Genomic DNA, 12,098 nt, shown 5'->3' on the forward strand with positions numbered 1-12,098 from the left:
AGGAATGCATAAGACATACATGCAGCCCTATGTGTCTTCTTAAAAATAATGGCTTGAGGCAGATTGCTCTGGTTTTGAAGCAGATGTGGAGATATGAAGGTTCAGAGTGTGTTTTTGTATTTAAGTTTCCTTCTATACTGTTAATCAGCAATGTATCTAGTTTATTCCTATGTAGAAAAGAACCAAGAAAAGTAAGTTCTGACATCAGAACTTGACTCATCAGGAGGAATCCTGGTATGATGTTTTCCCAACAATCATTGGTTTCCTACAACATGCAGAAAATAAGCTGTAGTGAAAATGTTGCCATTTTGAAGGTTCAGAAGGTTTAGATCAGAGAGCCAGCGTGGTGTAGTGGTTAGAGTGCTGGACTAGGACCAGGGAGACCCGAGTTCAAATCCCCATTCAGCCATAAAACTAGCTGGGTGACTCTGGGCCAGTCACTTCTCTCTCAGCCCAACCTACTTCACAGGGTTGTTGTGAAGGAGAAACTCAAGTATGTAGTAAACCGCTCTGGGCTCCTTGGAGGAAGAGCGGGATATAAATGTAATAATAATAATAATAATAATAAAATAATAATAACCTTGCCAATAAATTTGCAGAAGGTACTAGAGTACAAACATTTCAATTAGAACATCTGCCTGTGCCTACCTGAGTTAGCGTTTTGTGGATACATCAGTGGTCTGAAAGAACTGGTTATCTTCCATTTGAATGAGAATGTATTGAGTGGCTTTGAGTTGGAATGCATAATTATCACTACTGTTTTTGGCTAATCTGTCTAAAAAGTTTTCAATATGCTACTCTAAATATAATAGCACAATTGAACTTTCAGGCTGCATAAACATAATCACAAAAATGCTTGCACTGGTGGTATATCCCATTGGTATATGGGAATATATTTTCTTTTGAATGGCAGGATTCCATCTCATAATGCATTTTTGTTTGTTTCCTGGACTGTCTGTGCACAGCAGCAACAGAAATATTTATTATTTGTTGACAACCAGGTCGTTGCCCCATCTGTGTATGTGCTTGTTAGAATCTTGTTTACATTCAGAAAGGATACTGCATCAGGAATAATGCAGTTGCTTTTTGTTGTTTGGATAGGATCTGTAACTCTGGATACCAGTTGCAGGGGAGCAAAAGCAGGAGAGAGGGCATGCCCTCAGCTCCTGCCTGTGGGCTTCCCAGTGGCATCTGGTGGGCCACAGTGTGAAACAGGATGCTGGACTAGGTGGGCCTCAGGCCTGATGCAGCAGGGCTGTTCTTATGTAACTTATTAGTAGAGCACATTTCTGCACATCCTTGCAGAAGATCCCAAATTTGGTCTGTTGCATCTCCAGGCAGGATTGGGAAAGAATCCTGTCTGGAGAGCCACTGCCAATGTAGACAATACTGAGCTAGGTGGACCAATAGTCTGACTCAGTATAAGGCAGTTTCATATGCTTGTATAGGTACCTAGACTCTTCAGCCTAAGCAATTGCACGTAATAATTTGAAATTAGCTGTATCATTGCTGCTAATAATTTGAAACATTGTATTGTTGGTATTGTCCTGCATGGTCAAATTAGAACAGAACTGTAATTGATTCCTTTGTCATGTGGGAATATTTGGACATTATATACACAAGTCTTAAAGTCAGTTATGGTATAGGATTGTCTTGGTGTGGAGTGCTGATCATATCCTTTTTCTTTATCCCCCCCCCCGCCCCGTCCAGATGAAGACTGTTAGTGTTGCCTTAGTATTGTGCCTAAATGTTGGTGTGGATCCGCCTGATGTGGTGAAGACAACTCCATGTGCCCGTCTTGAATGTTGGATAGGTGAGTCCATTTGAATATTATTATTTATTTAAATTTTTAGCCTGTCCTGTCCTGTCCTGAGGCTCTGGACTTGGCTAACCATAGAAGTACAATATTATTCAGGTAAAAAAGGGTTTCTGATGTTTCTGAAAGAGATTTGATCTCATGTTTTTTGCCCTCAGGTAAGTCCTTCAGGGAAGTAAATTCCATAATTTTCTAAGAATGCTTCACTACAGAATTATTCTGTAGTTATTCCCGGGGATTGCAGAGGGGGTGATTTCTTCCGCATGTGGATCCCAATCTGTTTTTGTAACCTCTTTGAAAATCCTCATCTTGCCCCAGTTTTGAATCGTGTGTGCTAAATTGTGCATTACTATGTCTCCACTGTGCATTTCCTGGTCTACAGGGAGATGAAGGGAAGCATTTGATACCTGCCAGGATTAGATCTGTATAAAATTAGCTATTTTGCATTAAACAGTCTGCTAAAAAGAGATATCTTAATATAGAAGTTAATCTTATAGTATGCTGCTTTTGTATCATATAAAGAAATTCCTTATAATTCTGTTTTGTAATATGTGCACATTCCTGTCTGTTGTGACATAAAATTAAAGTGATAAAGTCATGGACAATAATTTCAAAGTTGGAGGGCCTGTCCAAGAACTTTTCCTACCAGAATTCTTTTGCTTTTAAGTTCATGTGTATGTTTGGTTTTTCTTTACTGCTTTCATTGAAAATGATCATTCTTGTTTGGGAATAAATAGTCCCTAATAAACATTGGGCTGAGGTATTATTTCTGTTCTCCATCAAAGATAATCCTAGAAATGTATGCAGACATTCTAGAAAACCAGCCTTGACTCCTTTTCTGTGCTTCAGTTTTATTTTGATCTCATAAAAGCATGGATTATTCTAACAACAAATAAAGCGGAGTGGTGGGGGCGGGATAGATCCTAGTAATTTTGATCACTTGAATGTGGTGGCGGTGGGGAAAACCAACTATCTGAACTGTACTACTGTGTAAATGAACTTTCATACATCCCATTTCCAGTGTGAATGCAGCTTCCCTACTTGATCATGCATTTCCCAGTGTTCATTGCTTTTATTCATCATAAAATTACTCCAGAGTTCCTATGTTGGGTCTACAGCTTTAATAAGGGCAACAATTCTAACAGGCTAACAGTATGTAGAAAATGCTGCAGTATGTGCAATCATAATAAATGGAAGGAGCTTTTCCCTGAACAAAGAGGCATTCTTGTTGATATTTTCTTTCAGTAGCTTACAGATTCAGTTTGGTTTTCATATTATCTGTCTGTCTGTCTGTCTGTCTAATTTATATACCACCTGATATGTGCATCCCTAGGCAGTGTACACAATTTAAAACACAACATAGAAAACAGAGGAAAAACAATTAAAAACACATAATAAAAAGTAAAAACTAAAGGAAAAAGTTTTATTATTTTATCTCATAGGATAAAAACAATTAAACAGTTTTAAAATTTCAGTTAAAAGTCTGAGAAAACAGGTGTGTCTTGAGGGTCTTCCTAAAAGCAGACAGAGAAGAAGAAGCTCTTATTTTATTCTACAAGGCTGCTGCAACATCAGTTTTAATGCAGTTGCTAAGAAGGCAGTATGTTTTAAAAAATGACTGTGGCATTTACTGCAGCACCATTAACAGAAGCTCATTGTTTTATGCACACACATTAAATTGTGTAAAGGTAACTTTGGCTTTCTCCTTGCTTGTACAAGTCTGAGTCCAAAACTTACAAATGGGTTATAACAACAATGGAATAATGCTAATATTTGGAGTGTTTCAACAACATTCGTTTTCAGTTTATGGAAACCAGGGTGCAGAATTGACATGCTCATCTTATTATGAGTTTGCTCTTCCCCTTGCTGGGCTCCCAGCAAAACAGGGACATCATAGCTTTCCATCTTACCAGGCTGCTGTACTTGGATCTCTAGGTTTACAAGCCCTGATAAGTAAGAAAAAAGGGATTTTGTAAAAAACTTATTTGCCTGTTTTAAGCCCTGTTCAGACATTATACAAAGTAGGGTTGCTATGTTTGTGTACAGTGTCCCCAAGTGTGCTCTTGGAAGCCGTGCTCCTCTGCTGATATACACTGAAACCCCACTCGCCTCTCTCATTTGTCTGAAGAAACAAATGCTGTGGAAAGCTGGGGTGCCCAAGAATTCTAATCATAGGAAGAATCTCTCCACAAGTATAGCATTTGTGTCTTCAGACAAATGCTGTAAGTGGGGGACAGTGTGGGGCAGGACTTCAGAGTGCATTCGTGTGAGATTGAGGCTTCCAAGAATGCTCTTGGGGATGTCATATGTGAATACAGAGTTCCTAATTTGTATAACATCTTAACAAGGCTTTAGTGTGCAGATAAGCTCTCCCCAGATCTTTGCAGCTGCTGGCTCAGTGTGCTGTATATGTATGTATTTAGTTATTTTAATATATTTATTTAGTATATTTAAGTAGCAGAGGAAGACATGGATATTGTTGCTTCCCTCAGACAGTTTTTCTAGCGTCCAAGAAGGCAGGAGTACATTTTGCTCTACCCTGCTGTTGTTTGCTGGCCATAACAGCAGGGAGCAATAGAAATGTTTGGCATTCCTACTGTAGTCCTCCAGCTGTGAAAATGGAAGTGTTGGAAGAGGCCACACTCTGCATCTCTATCCCTGCATCTCCAGCAGAATAAGCCAGTGAATGAAGAGTGGGGGAGATACAGTGCTGCCTGCTTTCATACTTGGACCCCAGATATTGAGTGAGTGAGAGAGATGAAAGGAAGGCAAGGATTGAGCATCTCTCCAACAAGACCATTTGGAATTGGTTGTTCCTTGTTTTCTATCCTGGTGCCACTGTGTATAATATTTATACATGTGGGCTTTACACAATCTGTATCTTTGTGCACATGCAAAAAATGTAATGTGCTAGTATTTCCATAGCCACTAAGTAATGTTTTTTGTACTCTGGTTTTTTCACTTTCCCTGAAATCTTTACCCTGTCTCTCTTGGATTAAAACTGTTGCGCATATGCCCTTATGCTTTGAAGGAGATTGAAGGATAGGTGTACATATCTTCAGTAATTTGCCTGGAATGAGCTGCAAAGTACAGTCGTTTTGCTCTTTGGGGAAGCTACATTTGTTAGTCATGCTGTTTTCACTTCAGGTAATAGATGGTGTTTCTATCTCTCTCTCTTTTTAGAGAAATGACACCTGTCCTTTTATTTTGGTTGCACTTTATGACACAGGTATTATATGTCACAATATGAATGTAGAAAATGTTACTAAGAAAGATCTGTGTCCTGCAGCATGGAAAAAAAACCCTCCAGTTTTAATAGTGCTATAAATGAATACTGAACAGAAGTAATTTTGTTCAACTGAAATATTTCTTTTTTTACAATACTTAATGGAGGCTGTGCATCAGAGCAAGACAGTCAATGTGGAAGAATTTGTTAAGGCCTCTAGAAATGGGTTAACTCTGTAAAGCAATGCTGGAGTTGACCTTTTTTGCTTAAATGTGACCAAAATGCCACAATGCATCAGTAAAAAAGTGAATAGTAGTGGGGGAAAAGTCCAGAACTGACAGTAGGTAGGGGAGGAAATACCAGGATAGGAAGTGCTCAATTCTTTCAGGGAGTGTTATCCCTTCTTCCATGCTAAAAGTGTTGCAATTGGATAGCCATATTAAATGTACACTTAGAGGTATTGCACACATAGCCTGGAATAATGATGTGCAATCAATATTCAATGTGGAGATATTATTCTCTCAGTTTTTTCATTTTTTTTGGTAAGTAGAATAAACACAATGAACTTCTTATTTCAGTGCAATAAAATAAATAACTGGAAAAGAGTCCCCCTTTTAAAAGTCCCCTTTAACCTGAATGCCTAAACGTGACTAGTTATTCTAGTGGACCAGGTGAGATGTTTGTATTGGACTCGGGTCTGAAGATACCTCCAAAGCAGGTACTTCTGGGATCATCCATAGGATTACACAGGAGTAAGCTGTTTGTCATTCCCTTCCTATACGTTTTGCATGCTCTCCCTTTGTTACCAGACTTGCTCAGGCTCTCCAGGTGCAACTCTTTCCTTTGACTAGAGTTGGGAGAATTAGCCCTGAAAACCAGTCTTGCAAATGTGAGTAGCTAAGGATTGCAGTCTTGATGCAGGCAAATGCCTATTGTCAGATGTCTACACTGCTTTTCGCCACTGTGGTTGGTAGTTGGAAGGGGGAAAGATGACACAATTTGGCCCAGGAGCAACCAATTACTGTCTTTTGTCTTAGAGGCAGTCATACAATACTGATTACTTTGGAATGGAATGTTCCCAAGGAATGTGGCTATACTGCAACACTAATATTGACAAAGCAGGTCCACCACATCTGGTTGCATAGTGAATACATTATTTCCACTTTATGGAAATGAAAGCTGGTATTCATGGGATGCATCACAGAGCTGGAGAAGGGGCAGAGGCCCTACACCTGTAGCAGGTCATACTCTTGTTTTGTGTGTATTAGCTTGGTTTCCTGGAATTCCCCTCTCTTCCTGCAGCCACCTATGCCTCATCTTGTGCCATTACTGAGGGTCCTTGACGTTTTGGCAATGGCTTTTTAGGCAGCTTTAGGGGCTTCAAGGAGGAGGAATGGCCTGGGAAATATGGCTTACACAGTTGTGCAAGTGCTGTTGCGGATGCCGCCAATTGTTATATTCATGGGTGTCTAGAGGAGTTTTCCCAGAGGGGGTCAAAGACTGCAGGGAGTAAGCCCTATTGAATTGAATGGGACTGTCTCGATCTGGTAGGGGGACTGCCCCCGCCCCGGACACCCATGGTTATGTTGCATTACTGTTGGGGATGATCTGCCATTTTCAAATTGTTTATCAAGTCCTCTAATTCAAGGTAAAGATCGTGTTATTTACTTTTGTCTATGTAACCTGTTCAATCATTTCTTTCTGATCTGTAATAGGGTCTCTTTGGGCTTACTGCATTTTCCAGGAACAGAAAATTACAGTTTGAGTGTTGGATATTTCCCCTCAACTGGCTTGTTAGCTGGTGTGAGGTGTGTGGATCCTCTGCAACAGTTTAGTAATTACTATGTGTTCCTACTCAATAAAACCATAGGCTAAATATGATCCTTTACATGATCCCAGAGTATTCACACCACAGGGATACATGCCTGTGTAGGAGCCCATTCAGGAAGATTTCAGACTGGCTTTTGGGCAGACCAGGGGCGGCTTGTGAACTCACCTCTGGAGGGCGGCTTCTTTAACTGTAAACGGAGCCGGTGCTCCATGCTGCCCAGCAGCCCCCGCGGTGGGGAATCGCCTCCACCACTCACCTGGCTCCCATGGAGGCGAGCCCTCGCCAGCGGCCAGGTGAGTGGCAGAGGCGATTCCCCGCTGTGAGGGCTGTTGGGCGGCACGGAGAACTGGCTCCGTTTACAGTTAAAGAAGCCGCCCACCGCCCCCCCCCCAGAGGCACGTTCATGAGCCGCGCCTGGGGCAGACTATGGAGTGGAGACTGCCTTGGTTGACCTAATGGATGATCTCCAATTGGGAATTGACAGAAGAAGTGTGACTCTGTTGGTACTTTTGGATTTCTCGGCGGATTTCGATACTATTGACCTTCTGGAACATCTGAGGGGATTGGGGGTGGGAGGCACTGCTTTGCAGTGGTTCCGCTCCTACCTCATGGGCAGATTCCAGATGGTGTCTCTTTGAGGCTGTTGTTGTTAAAAATCTGAACTTTCGTATGGTGTCCTTCAGGGCTCCATATTGTTTCCAGTGTTGTTTAATATCTATATGAAACTTCTGGGAGAGATCCTCAGGAGATTTGGTGCAGGGTGTTATCCAGGGTGGATAAAAATCAATGATTTAAAAAAAAAAAAAAACAGCCAATGGATTTTTTTAATTTAAATCGGGGTTTAAAAAAATTTAAATTGGGTTTTTTAAAATAAAATGCTTTTTGAGGAAAAAATCTATCTAAAGATAGTTTTCTGTTTAAGTTATGTTATAGTCCAAAGGTTAGTCATCATGAAATAAGGAATAGTTTTTAATTAGGTAGAATGAGGCTTTATATATGAAATGTTTAAATTTTTTGGTAAATGGATTCCATTAATCCATTCACAATGTCATGCACTTCCAGAGGTTTCTGTAAGATTATTTTGGGCAATTTTTCTATCTAGAAGAGGACCAAAAAATGAAGCCTTCATCTGGTTGTAAATATTAAGATTATACCAGCAAAAATGAGTCTTTATGTAAAAAAAATCTCATGATTTAAATCTAGTCTTACTGACTAGTGATTTAAATCAATTTGATTTAAATCAAATCCACCCTGGTGTTATCAGTATGCTGATGACACCCAAATCTATTTCTCCATGTCAACATCATCAGGAGAAAGCATAACCTCCATAAAAGCCTGCCTGGAGGCAGTAATGGGCTGGATGAGGGATAACAAACTGAGGCTGAATCCAGATAAGACGGAGGTACTTATTGTGCGGGGTCGGAACTTGAGAGACTATTTTGATCTGACGGTTCTGGATGGGGTCACGCTCCCTCGGAAGGAATAGGTACACAGTTTGGGGGTGCTTCTGGATCCAAACCTCTCCCTGGTGTCCCGGGTTGAGGTGGTGGCTGTTTATCAGCTTTGGCTGATACTCCAGCTGCATCCATTTCTTGAGATGGACAACCTCAAAATGGTGGTACATTTGGTAACCTCTAGGCTGGATTACTGAAATATGCTCTATGTGGGGCTGCCTTTGTATGTAATCTGGAAATTGCAGTTGGTCCAGAATGTGGCAGCCAGGTTGGTCTCTGGGTCATCTAGGAGAGACCATATTACTCCTGTGTTGAAAGAACTACACTGGCTGCCGATATGTTTCTGGGCAAAATACAAAGTGCTGGTTATATCCTATAAAGCCCTAAACAGCTTAAGCCTTGGGTATTTAAGAGAACGTCTTCTTCGCCATGAGCTCCACTGCCTGTTAAGATCATCTGGAGAGGCTTGTCTGCGGTTGCTGCCAGCTCATCTGTTGGCTGCTTGGGAACGGGCCTTCTCCTTTGCTGCCCCTGAACTTTGGAATGCATTTAATGTTGAAATAAGAGCCTGCCCTTCTCTGACAACTTTTAAAAAGGCACTGAAGACACATTTATTCACCCAGGCTTTTAATTAGATTTATAGTTTTACTATTTTTAATACTGGGTTTTAAATGTTTTAATGTTTAAAATGATTTTAATTGTTGATTGATTTAATGTTTTAAATGATTTTAATTGTAAACCGCCCTGAGATGCCAAGTTTTGGGCAGTATAGAAATATTTTAAATAATAAATAAATAAGATTCCAAAGCTTCATGTGGCACTCTCGACTCTGCCCACAGTGTGCATGCATCCGTTAGAAGGCGGGTGGAGGACCACTCTCCTCAGTTCCTTTCCGACTGCTGACCAGTACAGATGCCTCAGAAGGTTCTTCTGCTTTGGCTGGGGTTTGCCGCCTCAGCCATTTGAATAAGTGAGAGAATGTTTTTCTGACTGTTTTCCTGTGAGAGAATATCATTGCTTTCTTTGTTTATAGGACTGTTTTGATGACAGAAAGAAAAATATGTTTAAGAGTTGCGGGAAATGTAACACCTCTGTCCCTCTACAGATCGACACTCCTTGTTTCTTCTCTGTCTAGGAGAAGAACATAACATGGAGAATTGTAAATTTGTCAGGAGTTTTCTAAGCAAACTTGTAAAATTAGACTTTTGAAGTTCAAGAATGCCGTTTATAATTTGGCGCTAAAACCTCAACCTTCGATGTTGAGCTTGTCCACCACTCCAGTGTCAAAACCGACCGTTCCTTCATCATCAAAGACATTGCCTCTGTCTGTGAAATCCTCCAAGGATAGGGCAAAGTTGAAAGAAGCCAAACTGGGAAAGTCTAAGACTGATATGAAACAGCATGCCACTCCTTCATCTGCTGCTTCGATGTCTATCATCCCCAAGAAAGCAAAGGTGGACTTGACACAAACTGACTCAGAGTCTCCTCCTGCATCGACCACTCGATCTGATCCACCACGTCCAGTGGCACCAATACTCCCACCTGTACAGCCCGATTTGCTGGTTGAACCACAAAGCCTGGCTACAGTGTCCCCTGAAGATACCCCATGGGATACCCCGTTGTTTGGTGAACTGTACCCTGTCCCTGAGGACCCTGCACCTGATTCAGATACTGACTTTCAAACAACTGAGGTCCTGTGAGAACCATCTCTGGATAATGAGGTGCTTAAAAAGGCCTCTGATTCACCTAAGGAAGAACGTAAGAACTATCATATCTTGATCTCTGACATGGCCAAGACCTTAGGCCTCAGCCTCAAACAGGTCACTGAGAACTCTAAGGATCCTGTGTACACGTTTTTGCAGACTGCAAAGGCTTCCCAGCCCACTGCACAGCCAATGTTACTATTGCTTTTACAAGCTTCCAGACAACCTGGAAGAAACCATCTACTAAGGCCCCTTCTTCAAGACACCTGAAGAATATGTACAAAGTCCAGGAGGAGGGTTACAAATACCTCTTTAAACACCCTCAACCTATTTTGTTGGTAGTGAACTATTCTTCTTTTTGCTCTGACGGGCAACATGTGGCCCAGGTTGATAAAGAGGGTTGTAAGTTGGACTCCCTAAGGAGACATTTCTATTCAACCAGCACACTTGCAGTGCACATTGCAAATTACACCATGTGCATGGCACAATACCAACATTCCTTCTGGGGGCCACATGTTGCCTGCCAGAGCAAAAAGGAACTTGCCAAAACAAGGTTGGAGGATGTGCTAGCTAAAGTCAAAGAGCTTCCAAATAAATCAGCTGATGTCAACAGGCAGCAGATTAGTACAGCCTGCCATCTGATGGAAGGTGAGTCTAAAAATATAGCGGTTGTGGTAGCTTTATGGCATCATGCCTGGCTTCACTTCTCAGCGTTACAATACGAAACTAGAGATAAACTTTGAGGATCTCCCCTTCGAAGGTGAAGGTCTCCTCAGCACCGAGACTGATAACCTAGAGAAGTTTAAAAAAATCAAAGCTGACTCCGAAGTCATTTGCAGTCTTGACTAATCAGACTGGCTATCAGTCTAAGCCAAAGCCATTCTATGCCTCTAACACTGCCTATGGGAAGTATCGATCTCAAAAAGAAGCCCACTGACATGTGTGATTTTAAGAAGTCTTCAAGACTCTCTGTTAAACCCTACCAGCCTAGGGGGAAGTCCAATACTCAACACTCAAAACAGGGCGAGAACTCAAAACAAGGTCTTTGATAACTCAGACACTCCTGCCCAAGTACCCATGATATTTCAACTTCTGGACAATTGGAGACTCATAACTATGGACAAATTGGTGCTTTCCATAGTCCAATTGGGCTATGCCATACAATTTCATTCCCTCTCCTGGTTCATGGGTATGCGATCAACTACTCCAACCCCTGCTTTCCAAGCGGAGGTGGTGTCACTTTTGGAAAGAGATGCGATACAGCCTGTCTTGCCAGCTCTTCAGTGGGATGAGTTCTATTCCAGATATTTCTAAGTGCTGAAGAAGGACGGAGGAATTCATCTTATCCTAGACTTCCAGGCACTCAACAAATTCATGCAGGCAGCCAAATTCCACATGATCCCCATTGCATCCATATTTCAGCTCCTGGTGGGAGACAGATGGTTTGTTGCCATCGATTTAAAGTATGCTTTCTTTCATGTCCAAATCCATCCAAAACACAGGAAGTACCTTCTTTTTATGGTAGGCCCTCACGTCTACCAATATAAGGTCCTACCCTTTAGGCTTTCCACTCCCCCGAGGGTGTTTACCAACGTGATGGCTGTGGTGATCGCTCACTTCCATTATCTTGGTCTGGAGGTATACCTGTACTTTGACGACTGCCTTTTGACAGTCCAGTCCAAGGACAAACAGTCCAAGAACAGTCCGTTGGAACCTATGGCTTCTGTTCCTCTCTGGTTTCTGTCTATTGAGACGGCTTTTCTCATAGCCATTAGCTTGGCCAGAAGGGTGGGAGAATTGTGTGCCCTTAGTTCTGACTCTCCTTATGTCAGATTTCACATAGACAAAGTAGTCATGCATATGGACCAGTGTTCTCTCTAATTTTTTTCATCTGTGTGCAAAATGAGTTTTGTTCTGGGTAGCAGTATCAAGGCAGTGTGTGCACAGGTGCATTCAGAGTGGGCCCTTCCTGATTCAGCCTGAACAGAATCTAAAAGTAACTGAGCAGACATCAAAAAAACTTGTGAGCCTGTGCACATGCACGCGCCTTAGAAGGAACACCGGTATG

The 12,098-nt window shown here is 41.6% G+C and overlaps 1 protein-coding gene across 4 annotated transcripts in view; it reads left to right on the top strand.

Annotated features, from left to right (window-relative positions):
• Nucleotides 1-12,098, top strand: part of RPTOR (regulatory associated protein of MTOR complex 1) — a 510,229-nt gene that overhangs the window by 53,510 nt on the left and 444,621 nt on the right. For all 4 annotated transcript variants that reach the window (XM_053294863.1, XM_053294866.1, XM_053294865.1 and 1 more), the window contains exon 2: nucleotides 1,711-1,813. In XM_053294863.1, coding sequence (XP_053150838.1) covers nucleotides 1,711-1,813 — 103 coding nt within the window. The remainder of the gene's footprint in view (nucleotides 1-1,710; nucleotides 1,814-12,098) is intronic.

This window comes from Hemicordylus capensis, chromosome 2, assembly GCF_027244095.1.
Source record: "Hemicordylus capensis ecotype Gifberg chromosome 2, rHemCap1.1.pri, whole genome shotgun sequence".
Classification (NCBI taxonomy): domain Eukaryota; kingdom Metazoa; phylum Chordata; class Lepidosauria; order Squamata; family Cordylidae; genus Hemicordylus; species Hemicordylus capensis.